At 41.1% G+C, this 22,597-nt stretch overlaps 1 protein-coding gene across 1 annotated transcript; it reads right to left on the bottom strand.

Annotated features, from left to right (window-relative positions):
• Window positions 1-200: 200 nt before the first annotated feature.
• THUMPD2 (THUMP domain 2 tRNA and snRNA guanosine methyltransferase) lies at window positions 201-22,149 on the bottom strand. The gene is made up of 10 exons (XM_084622295.1): window positions 22,014-22,149; window positions 19,788-19,920; window positions 16,637-17,052; window positions 12,933-13,010; window positions 10,310-10,362; window positions 9,786-9,873; window positions 9,200-9,271; window positions 8,368-8,482; window positions 5,568-5,685; window positions 201-1,901 (listed from the first exon to the last, which is right to left on the bottom strand). Exons 1-10 carry the CDS (start codon window positions 22,125-22,127, stop codon window positions 1,559-1,561), a joined length of 1,530 nt encoding a protein of 509 aa, XP_084478421.1. The 5' UTR covers window positions 22,128-22,149; the 3' UTR covers window positions 201-1,558.
• Between the last annotated feature and the right edge of the window lie 448 nt (window positions 22,150-22,597).

Raw genomic sequence — 22,597 nt, 5'->3', positions numbered from 1 at the left:
CTTAACAGCTAAAAAGTGAGTGATACCCTCTAACTCCAGATTGGTGAGCAATAAATTAAACCTTGAGCTGTTTAATGTCAATAAAAAAAAACTGCAATAGCTACTCAAAAGAACATGAGTAGCACTGTGCTGATCTCATACCAACAGAACACTAGATATTTAGATTTATTCTAACATTAAAAGATTGTATATACCTAAAGTAAAATAGAAATGGGTTTTAGTAGTTTTACATCACATTTTTTGTTTAAGTAATTGCTACAAAAAAAATTGATTCATAAGAGACACTTCAGTAAAGACTTCCAATCCCCTTTAGTGCTGAAGCCTACAGGTATAGATATTTACAAGGTGAGGCTTAAGTGTAAATTAAGGCAATAATGCAATGAGCCTACAAGGCCAGTAAGACAATAGTTTAGCTACATTAAGGCATAAGGTAATTAACCAAAAGTAACCCTAGATAATGATTTTAAACAATAAAATGCTGTAAAAACTAAACTGTTGACAAGTAACCATGAGATGCTAGTTTATAGCATCTTGAGATATTTTAAGCTAGGGACATCAGCAGCTGTCTGACAACAAGAATGCCATGGTAACTGACTGAACTATATGCTAATAAAATGGAGGTAAAAGGATTAATAATCTATGGGAGAAGGGCATCCCAGCATTAGGGTGAGGAACTACAAACAGAACAAATAGGAACTACAAATAAGGAAAAGGGACTGAAACCTTTCCTGAGTATTGCATTGCGCATGGTGGCATAAGTGTAACACATTATAAAAGTTGTATCCCATCTTGTATGCCTTAAGAGATGCCAAGATGATGACTGATCGGGAAGATAACTAACACTGCAGGTTGTTTTGCAAGGGATGGTGTAAGTATCTGGATGCTCAGCACATTCTGTACTATCTCTACCTCCCTTGCAGGGTTTAGAGTGTTTGTGAATTTGCTAACTGTATTTATAAAATTATTATAAATACAGTGTGATTTCCTAAGTGTGAGTGTTGCAACCATGTACGTTCAGGCTCCCAACTGAACAGGAGTTCTGATAATACTTTGCCTTATCTTGGTACAATAACCTAGCAAATTCCAGTGCTAATTGGGGAAACTAAATTATATTACTAATCAATATACAATCAACAGATCTGACAGAGTGCATCTGTTTCCTATTCTGACTAGGTAAATGTTTAGGAAAGCAAACCTACACAGTTCCACCGCAGTGGCAGCAAGTTAAATCCTATGCAAATCACTCCTAGAAGAGTGTGGACCAAACCATGAGGCCTTTGCTCGGTTTTTCTCCTTAAGTAAATGGATGCTTTGCTTGAGTAAGGATCTCAGGATTTGGCCTCATTTCAGTATTTTATTGTGGCCAACTTAACGTTGTTGGAGGATTGTCTCTGCCATCTTGTGACTACTGAATTCTTTAGCAAAGAAAGCATTAGATTGGGGGCGGGAGGGAAGGAATGCTGTAAAACTGTCCAAATACATTTGGTTACCAGTGGCACTATATGGCCCCAAATTAGGACCATACTTTCAAATAAGATCCATGTTCACTTTCAGAATGCTACTGCATTCCAGCAGCAAGTATCTTCCTATATTTGTATATGAAAGCATCTGTTTTCCCAAGGCTAACTCCATAGGATTCTACTGCTGCCAAAGACCCAAAGCATGTAGTTTTATTGTTGAAGTGTTCAGTCTCTACACCTGTAATTGAAGAGGAAATACTTCTTGGACTCTGATTTTTCTCTTCGGGATTCAAGTCTTTCACCGCAGCAGCTCCCTTCTTGTTGCCACTGGTGGCGTTCAAAGAGGTGTCATTTTCAACACAATTGCTAATACAGCCACCCATGTGCCTGTGGAGATCTTGACTCACAAGTAAGACAACTGTCCCTCCAACATGAAGCACTCTTGACAGTTTAAAAAAAACAAACTGTTAGTTGTGCATGGTTGCTAGGCTGTGCATTAGATCTATGGACTCCTCATGCCCCTATTACTCTAGTATCTAGGCACCCACAATCAAAATCAGAGCTATGACCCTCCTTTACAAAGAATAAGTCAGTATCTGTCACCCTTCAAGGATCCCAGAAACACTGGGATTTTAGCTACCATGGCCCTAATTCAGTGAAATGCTTAAGTACATGCGTAGGTTTCTTGTTTCATAATAATCAGTAAAACCTTTTGCAAACTGTTGTGGCTCCACTCTAAATTCTTCCCTAAATGGAGAAGCTGGACCATTCTTGCCTCAGTAATACTTCTGACTTGGGGAAATAAAAAGCATTTGCTATAGATAAAGATGGGTCCAGCTGTACTGATGACATTTCTTCTGATACTGAAATGATGATCTCACTCAGACACCTTTTCCAGACCTAACTGATGGAGGCTTTGGACCAGGGGTGGGGAAACTTTTTGGCTTGAGGACCACATCGGGTTTCCAAAATTGTATGGAGGGCCGGTTAGGGGAGGCTGTGCCTCCCCAAACAGCCAGGCGCAGCCCGACCCCTATCTGACCCCCCTGCTTCTTGCCCCGACAGCCCCCCCAAGACTCCTGCCCCATCCACCACCCTCTGCTCCCTGACTGCCCCTGGACCCCCGCCACCATCCAACCCCTCCTCTCCTTCTGGACTGCCCCCGCAAGACCCCTGACCCATCCAACCCCCCTGTTCCCAGCCCTCTGACCGCCCCAATCCCTATCCAACCCCCCTCCTCGCTCCCTGCCCCCTTACCACGCTTCGTGGAGCACCGGTGGCTGGCGGTGCTATAGCCACACCGTCGAGAGCACCGAGTCAGACTGCGGCTCTGCAACTGCGTTGCCTGGCTGCCCAGAGCATTGCACCAGCAGTGCAGTGAGCTGAGGCTGCAGGGGAGGGGGAACAGCTGGGGAGGGGCTGGGGGTGAGCCTCCCGGGCCAGGAGCTCAGGGGCCAGACAGGAGGGTCCCATGGGCCAGATGTGGTTTGCCCACCTCTGCTTTGAAATGATTTTCCAGAGCCTTGAAACTACAATGTAAAAGTAGTATCTCCTATGACAGAATAAGGGAGTTTTTAAACTGACCTTTTCCTTAGGGTAGTCTACACTTACAGTGGTGTGTAGAGTACAGACACTGCATGCCCAGTGAGCGTGGGCATAAACAACATTGTAAAGGGTGAAGCACTGTTTAGGTGAGTAGTTACCTCCATAACTGAACCCTAGAATATACACCCTACACAAGCTCTCTACATGCCCAAGCAGTGCCTCCCACGTCCACTCTGCTATTTTTAGCAGTGTAGTGTCCCACAGGCTTCCAGCTGCTGGAGCCTCTCCTCGCTGCAGGGAAAGGTTCTGGCAGTGGGTGCTGCTGGAGCCTCTTGCTGCTGTGTAGCTCCACACCACAGTGAGTGTGGACGCAGACTGCTTTTCACTGCATTGTGTAGCTACACGTATGATTCATGACATCGGAAGTGTAGTCATTGAGATCTAAGTTATTGTCCTCAGTTTGTTTTATTGATTCCTAAAGCTTTTTAATCTGAGGAAAGGTGACATAAAATTACACAGTTTAAAATCAAGTTATATAAATTACCTGTTGGGAACTAGTGTTACAAGAGCCACTGGAATGCTTGAACCCCAGGGGGGAACTGCCCCCATCTGAAAACTGCTCACAGTCAGCAGATCGAATAAAAGGGTCTCATTGAGTCTCTTGGTGAAACTTCTCCAGCAAATTTTTTTCCTTGTTCCCATATTCAAGGAAATATCTTTGCCCAAGAAGATCCACCAAGAGAGAAAGCAAGACCAGAACTCTAAGCAAGGCCAACAAGAGAATAGAGTAGATAGTTGAAAAAGAAACAACAGATATTACATCAATACCTGTCTGGTCTGACAAAAAAGGAAAATCGAATACAATGGTTCAACCTTTTCTGTACCAGGACCCCTCCCACACAGCCATAACATAAGGGACGGTGGTCACAACCCCCTGAAACTTGTTCTGATTGCAAAACTTTAAGAACCCATGATCTAATACAACAAACCTCCATTAAAAGTGTATTACTATATTCCATAGTCTAGTTACACTTCCAACTGTAGTGAGACTTAAAGTAAATTCCCTCTCTTTCCCAAAATTAGGGCTACCAATAAATAGGGCAATGGATCACAAATACAACTGACTAGTAAAAACCTCTTTACCTTTCTTCACCATAGAAACTGAGAAGTTTCTACACTCCCCTTTTTTGGTTTATGTCCTGCCCACCAGTCTCATTTTTGGAAATGTATATTTTTGGCATGGTGGTCATTTTGAAAATGTATTTTTATGGGGACCATTAGGACCGCTTGTGTGGTTCCCCCCCAACATTTAGAGCCATTTTCAAGCTCAGAGGAAAGTTTTTTCAGAAGGCTTTTTAGATATTTTAATTAAAGTTTAGTAAACAGAGGAATAAAGTATTACGACAAATATGATAACAGGCCTTTTTAGAGATGAAAGTAATGCCTTTATTTCAAAAAATGCATACAAATATTAGTAACAAAACATGCAGTTTTAGACAAAATAAAGGGGAGTGGTTAAACAAGAAAGTGAGAGAGGCAGTAGAACAACTGAGAAAAGCAAAAGCCTTTCAGCTATTACAGAAAAAAAGAAAGTGAGAGGCTGCAGAGAAAGTTTTAAAACAGGAACAGAAGAAACATCTGTCTCTTACTTTGTGTCCTTTACTTTCCCCTTCATTTTCTCTGCAAAAACATGTTCTGTTAACATTTAATGTCTTTATTTAAAAAATGCATTAAAAAAAAATCTAAGAAGGGGTTATCATATTTATGCCTTAACGCTTTAAGCTTTTTACACATTTTAAATAGTTTAGAAAATAAAGGAATAATTTCTTCTTTAAAAAATTCAGTTTTCCTCTAACTTTTAAAGTGGCTCTAAATGTGAAGAAAAAAACCCACACAAGCAGTCCTAGTGTTCCCTATAAAAGAAATGTTAAAATGATCACCAAGCCAACAGTATACACCTCTAAAAATGAGACTAGTGTGTGTGACATAAACCAGAAAGGGGGCATAGAAACCTGTCAACATTTATGATGACAGGTAAAGAGGTCTTTACTATTCTACTGTTGCAAATGCATCTTAAGACTCCTCTAGCATCAACAAAAACAAACCATTTAGAATCATCTGGTATGAGTGTCTAAACTTTGACAGCTGTATGCTTCTCAGACCATCTCTGAAAACTCAGCCAGCTTTCAAAATAACCTCTACCTGAAAACAGTAGGAAGGGTGAAGGTTCTTTCACCACACTGACTTGTGGAAAGAGTAACCCCTCAGTTCACGAATGCCTCGAGGACGTAACATACAACATACATGCTTTGACAGCTCTTACTGATGTCAAAGCTTCCACAGATTGCAAGGCAAGACATGCAACACCTCAAGGTGATGCTCTGGAGAAGTGCATTTGTGAGGAATAATTGTATGCAACATACACATATTTAATTACTAACTTTTCTGGGTCCAGACCACAGAATTGAGGGTTCATTTAAAGTACAGTTTTTTATGCTCAAGATTACAAACAAGTATAGAGTTTAAAAAAATACCCTAAAGTGTTTCAAAGATTATACATACCTTTCCATTTCTCGAAGAATATTTTGTAGAAGCTTTATGTCTTTTGTTATCTTGAACTTTTTCCCAAATGGAATGTCCGATATCACAACGTCAACACTTTCTGAAGGTAATGGCAATGCTGCAAAACAGAAGTTTGATTCTTAAATTTGGCTAAACTTAAGAAAGAACAGTGACTGAGTAGCAACCATGGTTCAAGCAGGTTGACAGCAAAGATTCTCACTCTTGTGGAGTGCATATCCTCAGCACAGGGTTCAGAACCTTCCGAAAAGCCATGGCTATTGGGGCAATGTATATGCTGCCTCATAAGGAGCCATGAACTCCAACAGAATTCACATGGACACACCTTGAAAGGTAGACATGGTGCAAAGGGAGTATACAATTTATGTTGTCAGTCTCCACAAAGAATTACAGTAACTAGATAAACTTTTCTCTGCTTTGAATCTGACAGCATAGATCCCCCCAACCTCTGCAGATAAACTATCAGTGACAACTTTCTACAGAAGTGGTCTAAGAAGAACTAGACTGGAGAACTGTTTTCCCATATTGGGGATCCAAACTGGGAGATAAGCCACAGGATAATAGTCCACTGAATTTATAAATTGACCATCAAGGAGCAGGTTTACAAGCCTTAGGCTTTATCTACACTACCACTTTTCTTGGTAAAACTTTTGTCAGTCAGGGGTGTGAAAAAATACCCCCGTGACAGACACAAGTTTCACTAACAAAAGTGCTGGTGTGGACAGCGCTATGTCGGCAGGAGAGGCTATCCTGCTGGCAAGGAGAGGCTACACAGGAAACCTTATAGCAGGGCAGCTGCAATAATACAGCTGTGCTGCTATAAGATCCATAGTGTAGACATAGGATCACCTCCTTCACTAAGGCTAAGACCTGTTGAGTTTGCTATGAACCTGGAAGAATGTATTGTAAGCACCTGAGGGTCTTACACACTTCCAAGCTTACGGCATTGTTATAAAACACTGGTTCTCAAACTTTTGTATTGGTGACCCCTTTCACACAGCAAGCCTCTGAGTGTGACCACCCCCTATAAATTAAAAACACTTTTTTGTATTTAAAACTATTATAAATGCTGGAGTCGAAGCAGGGTTTGGGGTGGAGGCTGACAGCTCGTGACCCCCCCCCCCCCCAATGTAATAACCTCATGACCCCCTCAGGGGTCCCGACCCCCAGTTTGAGAATCCCTGTTATAAAACATTTCATCCACCAACACCACACAGGAGGCACTCAAGAGATGTGTGACAGGGGACACCTATGGTATCTGCTAAAAGACTTAAGAAACCCCACAAACATCTTTATCTATCCTCTTTCATTACTAGAAAGAAACCAGTGCCATTAGCGTAGCTTCAGTCCCACATTCCACTAAAGGCAATGGTATAAATGAGGGCATGATTTAGCTTGCAGAATGTTTATTACTGATAGAAAAAATACACCCAGCTTGAGTCTGCAAAGCTGGCAGCCAGAAAAACTGTGTTAATTTACAAGTAAAAACATCTGATCAGGATGTCTTAGAGTCAATGAACACGAAACACTACAATTCCATTTTTGCAAACTAGTTTTGCTCCTCAAGGTAAATAACTGTTTGCAAATGAGTTTTAAAGTGGGAGTTATGTGGTTAACCTTGCAGGCCCTTTACTTACAAGAATAATTTGCTCAAATGCAGATGTTAAATTGAAGGAAGTGACGCATTAGATCTTTCATATAGAATCTGGTTACAGGCAGGCATGGCTGTAACCAATTTAATTTTGATTTTGAGCTGCTTTCTTTGAATTGCTGCTCCAAAGGCCTGAATTTTCTATGCCAGCTCTAAGTGATTATTTTCTTTTACTGAAGCTATATGAAAAGGCTAGTCTCCTGAGAATAGCTGTTTCCCAGAACGTTCTTGGACCAAGATGTATGGTAAATTGTTTTGTCTATGAGCGAAATAGCCAGCTATGCATTCTTTTGAAAAACTGTGGAATTAATATACTCTGACCAATGACTAAGATACAACCACAAGGCATCAATTACTTCCTCAACAAGGGTATGGTCTGAGTTCAGAATACTTCTAATTTTAAGTATCCTAAGCCAAGCCAAGTCCAGTGGGGGCTCTAAAACCAATCAGGTAAGAAACAGGTATTACAAGGAAAGGAGTACTATACATTCTTCTTCATCTGAATACAAGGTAAGGTGTCAAATAGAGAAGATCTTTTGCTAACTGCTGTAATGAGTTTTCATATGTGGATAATTCAGGTCCAGATTTGGAGAACTTGTCCACATTAAGTATCAAATCATAAAGCAATCATCTTCTCCTAAAAATCAGCCCATAAATTGAGAACAAACCGATAGCATTTTCCAGGAAAAGGCCAGGGTCATTAAATGTATCCACTGCAAAAAATAATGATTCATCAATTGGCTTAAGTTATCACTGCAGAAAAATTTGAGTTACAAGCTGCAGATCACAGGGATTTATCTTTGTATTATGATAGTTAATTAGAACTTTTACCTAAATAATGACTTTTTTTGACTGGGAATTTCACATAAGATACAGAGTAACGGTTGTGATTTGCCAAACCCTGGAAATGAATATATACAATATCCTTTTGTTAAGTTTCTTGTCAAAATATAAGGGGAAGAGAACAGAAACAGCAGGTCATGAACATAAAGGAAAGTGTCAAACCAATCATGTATGAAAAGAGTCAAGGTTTTAGTATACTTTGACTCTCAGCATTAACTACACTTTCTGTATAGTTCTAGAACTCTGGTTAGAGTCCTTAACACATGCTTTGTCATTCTCAAATATTACCTATGACAGATGCTTTAAGTAACTCAATTTTATCCATCAAGCCTGCAGCCTTAATGTTTTCATGTGCACCTTGTAGCTGTGAATCATTTATATCAGCACCCAAGTAATGTACATTCTGTTGGAGGGAAAAAGGAGAAAAATTTTATTATGCAGAATAAAACATATTACTGAATATTTTTACACATTTAAGAGTACAAGTTGTTCTTCAAAGGCAAAACCTCTGGGTGATATTCAGTGCTGCAGCTCTTACAATAGCAGAATATAACTCAAAGTCCAGAGAGAAGAGGTACAAAAGTGGCTTTAAGCTTTGCAATTCCAGGTTGCTTTAGGGAGCAGTAATTTAGATAGCCCTAGGTGCTAAGCTACAACAGCCTTTCCACAACTACCTATGAGCAGCTGCACTACTCAGAACCCTGCAGTGCATTGCCCTGTGACATCATCCCTGTCATACTCTGGGGATTGACAGCCTACAGTTCTTGCGCTGAGGGAATAATCTGGCGGAATCCAGGGCTTTTAGAGCCCCTTTATGCTGCGGAGACCCCTGTAACTAGCACAAAAGGGCCAGAGCAGGGATGAGAATCTCTATTTATGAATTTGGACAATTGCAAGAACAGGTGCACAGGAGTTAGTGATTTGTATAAGTACATCTTGGAGAAGTTTTAAACTAAAGCTCAGTTTAAAAATTCTGCAAACTTTTCCAGAAAAGTTTGGCTGATTTTCCAACAAGAACACACACTTTTGGTAAATTACAATACAATGCTTTACAAATATAAAATAAATTAATTTAATGCTATCTTGGAAACATCCTACCTATTATGACTGTAGAACTTACAGGCCATTCTTTTGCAGCTTCCAAGAGTATTGTTCCTAATCCACACATAGGATCTAAAACAAATGCACCAGCCTATAAACAAACAAAACATACTGAGTATTTTTTTTTACACATTTAACAGTATAATTTGTTCTTCAAAGGCAAGACCTTTGGGTGTGATTCAGCACTGCAGCTCTTACAAATGGGGTATTGTATTCAAAGCAAAAAGATGTTGACTTATTTTCTTTGACAGAGCTTGACCCTGGGACATGATGCATGCCCATAAATTCCCATTGAAGTCAATAAGGACTGACAGCAACCAGCACTTTACAAGATTAGACTTACCATAAGACATCAGAAGTATAAGAATCACTGAGATGCCTTCAATTACATTTTCTGAAATCCAAAGCTAAGGCAGGTGTGTTGGTTAGGACAGGCACTTTTAGAGAAAAGTATATCCATAATGTTCCTCTAACAAGTGTTTGTAAGGCCATCTCTGCCTCCACTAACTGGATCATGAAATTCTCAGCTCTCTGGGGAACAGAACTTATCATTATGCAGGCCCCTCTGTTGCTACTATTAATAATCTATGTCAGTGTTTGCTTACATTGATTTCAGCAAGAGATGCCATAGCCCACGCTACAGTAGATCGGAGTCCTGCAGTTCGGATATACTCTCTGGTCGCCAGTGGAAGTCTGCAAACAACAAGAGGTAGATACCAAACTAAAACACTCCATATAAGAAGTGAATCCAAAAGAATGTCTCTGTAAAAATGCAAATTGTCATGCATAAAAATCATAATATAGTCAATTATGGGAACCCAATAGAAAAGGAAACTCAGTGAGGGACCAGGGAGTGTGACTTATTGCTCAGCACTTTTGAAAATCAGGTCTTTGATTTAGGTGCCAAAGTATGGCCTTAGCTTTAGGCTGCTCTGTTGGACATTTAGGCCAAGATTTCAAGTCAACTCTAGACAGATTGTACATGATCTTGATGTACAATAGCCCAAAGGATACAAGTTAAGAAAAATATTTTATACACAGTAGCTGCCAGGACTTATTTATAAAATGAGACAATTAATAGCCATACTATAGAACTGTTATTTGTGAATTTGGTGATAAAAATATTTACCTGAAGACAGGAATCCCCACCACCGAGTAAATATCATTTAGATGTACAAAGAGCTGAAAGGGGAAAAAAAATTACATTAAAAAGTAAACTTGGATCTTCTAAGTTAAATGTGATGGTAGTTTTGCTAATTGAAACTAGGCATCGAAGATGCTATTTATTTGACCTTTATCATTAGGATTTGGGGTTTTAGATCAATCAATAAAAACCTATAGTATCAAAAATTATCTTATCGTTTTTAAATAAAGAACACAATAGGAAAGTTTTAAAAGAATTTGTAACATTTAAACAAGCCATAAAGACATTCTACATTGGTTAAGAGTTCATCATGAGGCATTCATATCTTTGAAGGACCAATTTTTTAATATAGTTCAAGGAACATTCTTAGACACTAAAATTTCCTCCCAACTTCGCCAGCAGGTTTTGCAGGACTTGGATTCCTTCAAAACAAAGCACTACTGCTTAGGGCTGGGATTTTCAAAGCACTGAAGTGACTTAAGAGTCCCCTTGCCTTTTACTGGGACTTGTGCTCCTAAGCAACTTTGGTATTTTTGAAAGTACCATCCCTAGAACTGCACATAGCAAATATGTAGTTCCTTGACTATGTACACATACAGGTGTGCGTAATGAATTTCTAAGGTTGGCAATGGAAGTCTCTTCCCCAGAAAGCATCCCTGACCAGTTAGATCATTGCACTATAAAATGCAATCAGACAACCATTTAGACATTAAGTCCTCCTAGTGAGAGCCTTACCTAGGGAACTGCTGACAAAGCAGAGTTGGATGACCTAAGGTCTTCAGTCCTCTTCAAGCAGAACCCTAATGACCTTTTTCATATCAAGCTTGTGGAGAAGAACTTCATTACGATGGGCATATGGTTGTGGAAAAATTGCAGCAAGGGCAATAAGCTTATTAAAGGTTGATGTCAATCACTACCTTGGCAAGGATCTTTGGGAGAGTTTACAGCAATAACTTGTAAAATCTAGTATGAATGTGGATCAGCCATGAGGGCTTGAAGCATATTCACTTAATGAGACAATCCACTGCCACCAGGAAATTAACCTTCCACATAAGAAAGCTGAACTCACAAGTACAAAGTGCCTCAAAAAGAGGTTTTCAGGACCAAATAAATATCCCCTTATGCAGGGGGCTCTTTTGGGGGGGCACACAATGGAAATAAAATGTGTCAAGACCTGCATGAACTTCATGATAAGGGATGCAGAGACAATGGTCTACCTTCAAATAGCTCATGGCAGGCTGAAACAGCTGTCAAATGCACCTGGATTAAAACCAGTCTTTAATACAGATTCAGAAAAATAAAGGCAAGGCAAGGCAGTTTGCACGCATCATTTACAGTGAGTCTCACTGCACCATAGAGCAATCCTTTCTACTTAGAGCTGGAAGTCTTACTAGTAGATTCTTTTAGAAAAGCCAGGATGTTTGGAATACCTAGCTGAAGACATCAAGCCTGCAGAGTGTCATCCTTTCAGGAACCAGATCAACAGGGATAGAGATTTGGGCTGGGATGTGAACAGACTCTTAGTCCAATGGGACTTCCCACCACTTTTGTGAGCAGGGTTGAAGACTTAACCCTGTACTGGCTCAGACAGAGTATCAGGATGACTGAACTTTCACCCCTTCTGGGTTTGGTCAGAACCTTTGCTACCAGACTTACTGGTTCATAGGTATACGGGAGTCCCCTTCCCCAGTGCCACAAGAAGACTACTGGTACTTTTTTGTTCACATCAGTAGCAAAGGGTGAGGGGAATTCTACACAGTCTTACAACAAGAACACAGGAGGGAGAATCCTATACTGGTATATTTAAGTAATGAAAATGTTCTATACTGAAGCAGGAAGGTCCAATGCCCAGTTGGCTTAGTGGTCAGATAGTGGCCTTTCAGTTTCTGCCACCTTGTTCATCCCAGATGGGGCTCTGTATGTATGGCCTCAATCACCCCCACATGTGCCAATTTCTCCCCACAGGTTGTGTCACTACAGAGAAGTGGGGGGGGGGGGGAAGCGCCAAGATGGGGGGGACCAGGCCCCCAACTCACTCCACCAGGTCCTGACCCAGGGGTTTATTAAAAAGTGTCCAGTCCAGTTATTGAGGTACCCCAAATTATGTTTTCCATTTGGTCACTTCCTACCAGTATGGAGCCTCAGTTTGGCGCATAGTCATAGGCTTAGCAGACTCTCCTTGGTCTGTTAGTGTCCTGTTCAGTCACTCTCTCTGACAGCTTCCAAATCCCAAAGAAATGGAGGAGTGGGGGGGATTCGGTCCCCGCTGCTAGATGAACCCACACAAAGCTGTTGTCTTCTTGGCACAGCTCAGCATCAGCCTTGCTTCTTGGAGCCGTGTGCTTCTTATTCCCCTCACCCGCTTCCTGGCTACCAGTGTTCTTTTAAACTGTTCCCCCACTGGGAACATGCCCTCCACCTGTTGAGGGGTGAGGCCTCCCCAGTCCAGTATTGCTCTACTCCCAGCCCTAGTTCAGAGTGGGGCCTATAGACACTATCTCACACACTCTAAAACCACAATATGAACAGTGAAATAAGTCATGTCAAATCAGCACTTGACAGTGTCATTTTAAAACTAGATAATTCAGTAAACAAACCACTTCATTACCTCTAGATCAGGGTTTCTCAAATCTGCTTTCCATCCAAGCTGTTTTATAAGAGTTATTCCAAGTACTTTTCCCACCTCCTGAAAGAACAAAAAACAAAAAGAAGCCACCCCAAAAAAACCCAAAAACAAAACGATCACTGAAAGCCATTAAGATTAAAAGGAATCTAAGTTACAAAATTACAAAAAACAAGTTATGTTAGAGTTTAAAGAATTCACAAGCAAGGCAAGACTATATAGTGAAATATAACATTAGCAGCTCTGAATCTGAACATATACAAAGAAGCCAAACAAAACATTTGTCCTAATACCACAACTGAAATTTAACAATTTGATTACTAAGTATTAGTGCAGAACTACTTACTTTTAAACTGGCAATTAGTTTGCTTTCTTCAGCATCTTATAAAGGTATTCTGCTCTGAAACACAGCTATAAAAGTGTCATTGGGGGTAGAATTCTTCCCCAACCTGCCAGCCCTGTAAACTCCACCTACACTGTGAGACAAGCTAATTCTTTCCCTTCATTATCCAGAGATTCTGCAGGCCAAATAAGACCTCTGCAAAGGGAACACTTACAGTTCATTCTGATTTTAGAGAGGTTGCAGATTTCAAGAAATACTCCTTTTATTTAAAACATGCAATGAATTTAAGTCCATCCACTGCAGAGTTAGCTATGCAACCCCCCATTACTTTCAATGTTTGCACAGTTGCACATCATCAGTTTCATTGTTCAAACTGCAGTCAGTTACAAGAAGGAATAAAATCCCGCTCTCTTTCAGCTGTGTTAGTTATACATGGCTAACAGGAACAAAAAGTAGTAAAATATCCACTTAATTGTTAATGAACAAAGATGTGTCTCTGACTCTGGGGTTAGACCAGAACTATCGAGTAAGTTTAAAAAAAAATTTAAAAAGCACAACCTATGAACTGTTAGGTAACTAGATTCATTACTTACTTGTGAATATCAAAACACTGACTAGTTTCTTCCCAATATCTATATGGCACACACAAGTGAAGTAGGGCTGTGAATACCATTTAAAAAGTTAACCGTTTAAACGATTACAAATATGTCATTTAAACGGTTAACCAATTAAGCAGCTGGGCCTGCTCCAGCCGGGCGGTGCAACTCTGGCCAGGTAGCATGGCTCCATCCACTCCAGTTAACCTTTTACATCCCTAAAGTGAAGGGACATTTTCAGTTTCTTTAAAATATATTTTGTAGATCTTAATAAGAACATAAGAATGGCCATACTGGGTCAGACCAAAGGCCCTTCCAGCCCAGTATCCTGTCTACCGACAGTGGCCAATACCAGGTGCCCCAGAGGGAGTGAACCTAACAGGTAATGATCAAGTGATCTCTCTCCTGCCATCCATCTCCACTCTCTGACAAACAGAGGCTAGGGACATCATTCCTTACCCATCCTGGCTAATAGCCATTAATGGACTTAACCTCCATGAATTTATCTAGTTCTCTTTTAAACCTTGTTGTAGTCCTAGCCTTCACAAGCTCCCCAGGCAAGGAGTTCCACAGGTTGACTGTGCGCTGAGTAAAGAAGAACTTCCTTCTATTTGTTTTAAACCTGCTACCCATTAATTTCATTGGGTGGTCCCTAGTTCTTATATTATGGGAACAAGTATGTAACTTTTCCTTATTCACTTTCTCCACACCACTCATGATTTTATATACCTCTATCATATGCCCCCTTAGTCTCCTCTTTGCCAAGCGGAAAAGTCCTAGCCTCTTTAATCTCTCCTCATATAGGACCCGTTCCAAACCCCTAATCATTTTAGTTGCCCAGCAACTAAAATACAGCAAAAGTACACCTCTACCCTGATATAACACGGTCCTCGGCGCGCTCAGGGGAGGAGGTGGAGCGGAGGTGATCTGGGGCAGGGAGCAGTTCCTCTGCGCCCCCCCCCCCACCCCTTTGCTGCGACCCCCCTGCCCCAGCTCACCTCCGCTCCGCCTCCTCCCACGAGCATGCCGCAGCTCTGCTTCTCCACCCTCCCAGGCTTGGGAGGGAGAAGCGGAGGTGAGTTGGGGCGGGGGGGCGCGCAGAGGAACCGCTTGCGGTAACACGAATTCGGCTATAACGAGGTAAAGCAGTCCCGCTCCCCAGAGCGCTCCTTTACCGCGTTATATCTGAATTCGCATTATATCAGACCACATTATATCGGGGTAGAGGTGTATTACAGCAAAAGTCTCCATACTCATAACACCCCATTGGAGCTAGTCATTTCTACAACCTTTGTACCATAATTCTTTAAAAGAAAATGGTGTTAATTGGTTCAACACAGGTCTTTAGCAGTTCTCCCTTTTTAGCAAGCATAAACAAAGCTGCATATTAAAGGCCATTATCTAGCCAAAATTAAGCTTTCATGACTCTGATTCATAGGTTCAGATTCATAGAGTCCAAGGCCAGAAGGGACCACTGTGATCATTTAGTCTGACCTCCTGTATAACACAAGCCCTAGAAGTTCCTTACAATAATTCCTAGAGCATATCTTTTAGAAAACCATCCCATCTTGATTTAAAAAGTGTCAACGATGGTAAATCCACCACAACCCTTGGTAAATTGTTCCCATGATTAATTACCCTCACTGTCAAAACTCCAAACTATATAGCCTGCTCCACCCATTCTGAGAGGATTGCTCCATCAGCAGCAGCCATATAATGCACAGATTGGCTATACAAGCCTGTCTTCTTCTCAGGAGTGAAGTCACTGATTCCTGCTTGCTCAACTGCTATATGACCAAGTGACTGGAATTAAGTGAATGACCTGGGATAACACACTGAACATGAGCAGGTTCTTCCTTAGCTACTTGAAGACTGCTCTCAGATAGGGAAGAAACTGACAGCTTTCACCTGAGATTCACGAACAAGTGTGCTACAAGGCCAAGAATTCCTTTCCCATCCCACATTTATATAATTGGGAAGAATCATCTTAACATTGATGCATAGCCCCACACACTGCAGTCTGAGGTGGTAGGACCACCAACATTCCAAGATCTCAGAGATTGGGAAAGTCCCTCCCATCAATAGCCAGAATCCTCAGTTTAATTGCTTATAGGCCAGCTGGACTTGTTTGGGGCCACATTACCACTGTAGGAACTCCCACAGAAAACTCATTTGATCTGAAAAGCTCTTAACACCTGCTGTTCAGCATATCTTTAGATAGATTAACCTAGTGTATAGCCACTATCCACAAATTTCTGGAAAGTTTTGAACGAGTAGAGCCTGAAATAAATGTAAAACACTGTGCATAAAATTGAGCACATTTCTAAGTGTTTGCGGGACTGGAGCCTTACAGTTTACTGTGCACTTACTTCAATGGAAAAACCTCCCAAAGAACCAAACTTCTGCCCATCTTCAAGTAAAATAAATGGAACCTCAAATAAATGGAACAGATATGTTGCTTTTTTGCATCCCTTATGCACAAATGTATTACTTATAAATATAATACATCCTCGATAGAAACTATTCATTTGAAAAGTTATTTTGCCCTAAAAATGCCCTGAAATGAGCAATACCTGTGTTTTTATTCAAGGTTCTCTAACACTAACCATGAATAGTCATGCTTTTAGAAAGCAATTTAGAAACTATTACTGATCTGTTTACTAACCTAATACACATAGTTATTAGGTATTTCAGCACACCTTTAAAATGTACAATTCATTCTATCCTTCAGGAATTTTGATTTGTCATACCTGTGAAGTAAATACTTTTGCAATTGTTCCACTACAGCGACAAGAAACTCTGAAACTGAAGCTGCGGTTATTGCTTTCAACGGATTTCTCTATTCTACTTTCAGATGTATCTTCTAGAAAAGTTTTGCTTTCAGTCAACAAATCCATGTTGTTGTTTGTTTCTAGTACCACACTTTTCTTTTGCTCTTCCACGTGGCATTCATCAGAAACTGTCTCTAATATTTGCTCTCTCTTCTGGTTTTTTGTTATGATACTTATCTCTTCTTCTGATTTTCTTTTTAGGGATTTTGGATTTTCTTTAGAGATGTTTCCTTGTTTGACCTTATTTCCATGAAGATGTTTCCAAATGGAAATAATATCCAGCCAACATCTGGGGTCCTCAGTTACAAGTTTTTGAATTTCATGAAATACTTTTCCTAAAAGAGATATGAACTTAGTTTATTCTGTGTTAACATTTAATACACACAATTTATTTTTTTACTAATCAACATTAAAGTATATGTTTGGGAATATTAAACACTTATTTCCTAGGACCGTTAAATGAAATATCAATGCCTTACAAAAAGTCTAATCCATTCATTTTCACAGATAAAGAAATTTTACTTTTACTCAGGGCTAGTACATATTCACACATGACAAAATCAGCACAATAAGTAGGGCCAGGATCATTACAGTTTCCACACGAATTTTCTACAGCAAAATTTCTTAAAACATTTTATACAAAAGGAGTTAAGACAACAGATGTTAAAAAGAACAATTAACTCTGTAAATTTGTGAATTCGTTAACTCCTGAAGCACCAATTATTGAACGTAAGTATTGCAATTCTGATCTGATTTGGTTATAGGTGATGTTAACTGAATCATGTCCTGCTTTGTCCTGGCCTTGCCCATAGCTCTCCCCTCTGCTCAGATATTCAGAGAGCTCTGCATGGCAATGGGCCAAATTCTGGAGCTAGCTCAGTGTGCTAAAATGAACTGGGCTCTTACCCTATTCTACCAATTATTAGTTTTTTGCCTTTGGATAAATCAACTTAATCTCTCTGTCACTTAGTTGCTCCTATTGTGAAATAAGGATAATGCTTATTCAGCTTTATAAGGCACTTAGAAATGCTGTTCAACTCTGAAAAGTGGCCAAAAGTCAGATCCGTTTCCCTATGTGGATTCAGACACATACTAGTATCCACTAACTTGAATTTTTTTAAGTTACATTTTACTCTTGTTACATTGCAGAGCCTACACATCTTCAGAAGAGGGAACTGGAGTCTATTCCTTCTTGTGCACCATCAACAGAACTACTAATTAAATTTCAACAGCAAAGCTAAATTTTATGACCATATTTAAACCACAGCAACACCAGAGTTTCCACAGGTGTAAGGAAAAGCAGTTAGTCCACAAAACCTTTATTACAGGCAATTAGAATAAGAAGAAAGGAACCCAACTGTAAAGATATAAACATGTGATTAACTTTAGGTACATGAGTAGTTCCACTGACTTCACTAGAGTAAAATATTGAGAAACTGAATTTTGGGGAATAAAATTAGTACAAGTATTATGACCTTCAGTTTTCCTCAGTACACAGATGAAAGTAAGTTAGGTACTTCTATTTATTTTTTGAACTTTAGGTCCATGGATAAATTTGATCTTTCATGAAAAGTTTTAGAATATTTTTCAAGTTCCTAATCAAATTCTATCATCACTATTTTTATCTGAATCTAATCTTTTCAGATACTTATAACATTTGAAACGTCATACCACAAATAATCCATTTCAGTTTATATACCTAAATCCACTCAACCGCCAAGAAAATTATTCCTCTCACTCATTATACATAATGCTCCAGATTTATACCATGATATATGAAAAGAATTTGGCAGAATTCAACAGAATCTGTTTCATTCAGTACATATCCCTGACTCATCAGCTGTCTAACCTGAGCACCAAATGAGGCAGGAGCCCTGTGGAAAAAAAAACTAAGCAGCCATACAACTAAAGAGTATCATAGAATCATAGAACTGGAAGGGACCTCAAGAGGTCACTTAGTCCAGTCCCCTGCACTCAAAGCAGGACTAAGTATTAGCTAGACCATCCCTGACAGGTGTTTGTCCAGCCTGCTCTTAAAAATCCCCAATGATGGAGATTCCACAACCTTCCTAGAGAATTTATTCCAGTGCTTAACCACTCTGACAGTTAGGAAGCTTTTCCTAATGTCCAACCTAAACTGCTCTTGCTGCAATTTAAGCCCTTTTGCTTCTTGTGCAATCCTAAAAGGTCAAGAAACAACAATTTTTCTCCGTCCTTCTTGTAACCACCTTTTATGTACTTGAAAACTGTTATGTCCCCTCCCAGTATAGTAATGCATGAATCTAAAAATGGGCATGGTTGTTGAGTGTGTACATTAATTGATACCATCGAACAGGGCAGGACTTCTCAGAGCTCTGGTGGATTCCAACCCCCAACTTTAAAAACTTTCCACTGAAATTACACAAATATGTACGTGCAGTGCCTGCAAAACATTAGGAGTTAGAATGAAACATTAGTTTCTTTACATAAAGAGAGTGCATAAACAAGTCTTATTTTTTAAATCACTTCTAACTCTGCCAAATCAAAATGGATTTTCCCCTTGACCACTCACAGGAACATTTGTGACCTAGGGACTATTCTAAACGACAAAGCTGTCAGAGCTATTAAAAAAGACACAAAAAAGTTTATAAACTTTAAAAATGTATTTCCTCCCCATTCTCTCTATTAAAACAACTGAATTGCTTTTGTGCAATCTTTCTAAAAAATCACTTGAGTGGAGAGATGACCTGAAAGATATCAGCCCAAAAGGCAAATTTTTAAAAAAGTTTAAGCAATCAAATGAGCCTTCAAGAGGAAAAAAGTCTTTAAAAACTCCAAGAGTATTTGTTGCTAAGGTCTACACTTACAAAAAGAGGAATCCTGTTATGTGTTGTGATTTTTTTTTTTTTATATTAACCTTTCAGAGTAGAAAGGTACTTGAATGTCCTTGGACAAAAAAGTCTTATTATTACTTAATTAAAACTATGGCATTTGAAAACAATTATGGAATTCTTTTCCAAATCAGATTTCAACTTGTACTTTGAGTTCATAATATTTTGTGTGTAGAAAGAGGAAGAATAATCAACAGTACCTTTATTTCTAGAGAGAGAAATTGGTGCATGTTTTTTCAGCAGCAAAAATAATCGTTCTCCAGACTTCAGCATCTTCAATTTACTCAACTCAGAATTGGTGGTAAAGAATACTTTTCCTGAAACATACTCCACCTAACAAAAAGAAGAAAAAGTCTAAAAAATAGTCTCTAGATTTGGTTTAGGCCCACCAAAAGAAACTTACTATGCGGTTGCACACCCTCATATTAAGTGCTCTGGCTCCTTTGACTCCATCCAACCGCAGTAAGCAGAGGTGTACAATGAAGAGCACCACTATATTAATATATTGAGTTCAATATAGTTTAGTATACAGTTAGAGTTAGGGTTAACCCTAACCCTTATCAACTCAATCTGTTAGATACCTGAGGACATTAAAACCCATGAGGCACTTTGTAAGAACTGGGGGTTTTCCCCAGGGTCATTGCACATTTTTCCTTTGCTCAGCATACTGTTTACCACCTGACTGCTGCCCTTCACTTAAGGGGTTTCTGCAGTTCTCATCACATGGGGGTAATGTATGAGATACTTTGGGACAAACAGGTGCACTATAAACCCAAGATATTATTACAGTATACTCCTTTGGATCTAGAATGGCTGCTTTATTTGGATATCTCCAAGAAAACAGACTACTGCTTAATTGGGAAAATATTATCTTAAATTTAGCTAAATGCTCAATAGTTAAATGATGATAAACTAGGCCTTGAAAAAGACATGAAATTTTAAGCTCTGATCTGTAACATAGAAGTTGTCAAATGAAGATTAAGGGGAAGATTTTCTTGAAGACTGGGATGACCAATAAGCATAGCTAGTCCAGTAGCACCTGGTGCAAATATGCAAAAACCACCTTGAAGAACCTTTACAACTGTTAGTCAGGCATGAAGAGGTAGGAATAACAAGTGTTTTAAAGTCAAATTAGGGTAATTGAGTTTGCTAACATGACTTGAAATGCCACTTAGCACCTAGTATAGACATAGTTTAATACTTTTACAATCGTGTTTGGCAGTCAGTCCTATTATAACCTGGGTTACATAACAGCTAACTCAAGTTACACAAGTGGAATCAGAAAAGCACCAAGAGCAGCCATAACAAAAGAATGGATGTTTTTTCTTTGTGAACAGGGCACAAGAAGAAACAGATACATGCCCCCTCACATCAGAAGTGCACCTTAAATGAAGTGTCCTTAGCCTCAGTTTGCCAGAAGCTGGGAACAGGCGACAGGGAGTGGATCACTTGGTGATTACCTGTCTGTTCATTTGCTCTGGGGCACCTGGCATTGGCCACCGTCAGAAGATAAGATACTGGGCTAGATGGATCTTTGGTCTGACCTAGTATAGCTGTTATGGTCTTATGTTATGCATGAACAAAACTGTGGAGAAATAGATCTGAGCAACAAGATACCTCAGTCTCACCACACCACCTTTAACTTGCCCAACTAAAACTCACATCCTCTGTCTAGGGCTGCAGGGTCTGTTTCTCCCTCAGAAGTCCCACCGGCTCACCAGTCACCTAGAACTTGGCTAGACATGGGCAGGAGATGTATCTCCAAACAGAGTGAGCCAACAGGTACACACACAAGTTGTATTATAATACATATTAGATGACAGAGGGAAGCCACCATCTACGCTAGGGTTTAAAAACATGTTGGCTAACAGTAAATGAACATGTTTCAAAACTATATAGTTTATCCTGGCGTGCACAGGACCCAAAACCTCCCTGGGAGGTTGGAGCAGGTGAGACCCGAAGGACAAACTCAACAAAAGGATCTCCCAAGCCTCCTATCCCATTAGAGCCCAACCCCCTCTCCCTCCCAACAGCCTCCACCTCCTTAAACCCCCATCCGGATGCACCCGATGAAGTGAGCTGTAGCTCACGAAAGCTCATGCTCAAATAAATGTGTTAGTCTCTATGGTGCCACACGTCCTCCTGTTCTTTAAACCCCCATGCAGCCCCCCAGGTCCCCCTCCCCATCAGGCCTCCACAACAGCCTTACATCCCCCCCACACCTCATCAGGCCCATATCCCCCGACTCCCCCACATCCGATCCTCACCCCTCAACTCCCATACACCCAGATTTCCGCCCCTCAGACCCACTTCCCCCCACAGGCCCGCATCCCTCCACACAGCCCCGGGTAGCTCCCGGGGCACCCGCGGGCCAGACCCTGCCCAGACCCCTCCCAGCGCGGGCCGGGCGAAGCGAGGCCCCTCACCTGCGTGGCCCCTAGCCGGGCCCGCACCTCCCGAAGCAGGAAGGGCTCCAGGCCCCGGCCGGCCGTGCAGAAATAGCGGAGAGAGGGCCCAGCACAACCCGAGGCCTCCGCCATGCCGCCCGTTCCGCCGCTGGGCCGGGCCTGCCCCGCCCCTCGGGCCGCCCCCCATCACCCGGCCCCGCCCCTGCCCCTCAGTCCGTCCCCCCAGTTTCCCCGCCTCTCCCAGCTGCCATTCGGGCCGCCCCCCCAATTCCCTCACCCCGCCTTTCCTGGCCGCCCCTAAGGCCACCCCGAGCCCCCTACCCCGCCCCTCAATCTGCCCCCAGTCCATTCCCCCCACCCCAACACCGCCCCCTCAGCCCCCCCAACTGCCCCTGGCCCATTCCCACAGTCCCTAAACCGCCCTTCAGGCCATCTTGTCCCCAGCACCCTGCCTCCTCCCACCCTGAGACCCCCGTCACAGTGCCTCTCCCCATCGCTCTGAGCCCCCTGCACCCCCACACTGAGACCAACACCCCCACACTGTCTCCTCTGCCTGACACCTCACCCCAGAGTCCCTTTAGGGTTGCCACCCATGCCTAGTG

Source organism: Lepidochelys olivacea, assembly GCF_965140295.1.
Source record: "Lepidochelys olivacea isolate rLepOli2 genome assembly, chromosome: 3".
NCBI classification, from domain to species: Eukaryota; Metazoa; Chordata; order Testudines; family Cheloniidae; genus Lepidochelys; species Lepidochelys olivacea.
Note: the sequence above shows the minus strand (reverse complement) of the source record. Positions and strands in the feature narration are given on the sequence as shown.

What these genes read in the sequence shown, in the direction of transcription:
- THUMPD2 (XM_084622295.1), bottom strand. Translation starts at nt 22,127, where the DNA reads ATGGCGGAGGCCTCGGGTTGTGCTGGGCCCTCTCTCCGCTATTTCTGC. An exon ending in TGAGAAACCCTGATCTAGAG is followed by an intron (nt 10,363 to 12,932) that starts GTAATGAAGTGG and finishes TTCCCCTTTCAG; the next exon opens with CTCTTTGTACATCTAAATGA. An exon ending in ACTTAAAGCATCTGTCATAG is followed by an intron (nt 5,686 to 8,367) that starts GTAATATTTGAG and finishes TCTGTTTTGCAG; the next exon opens with CATTGCCATTACCTTCAGAA.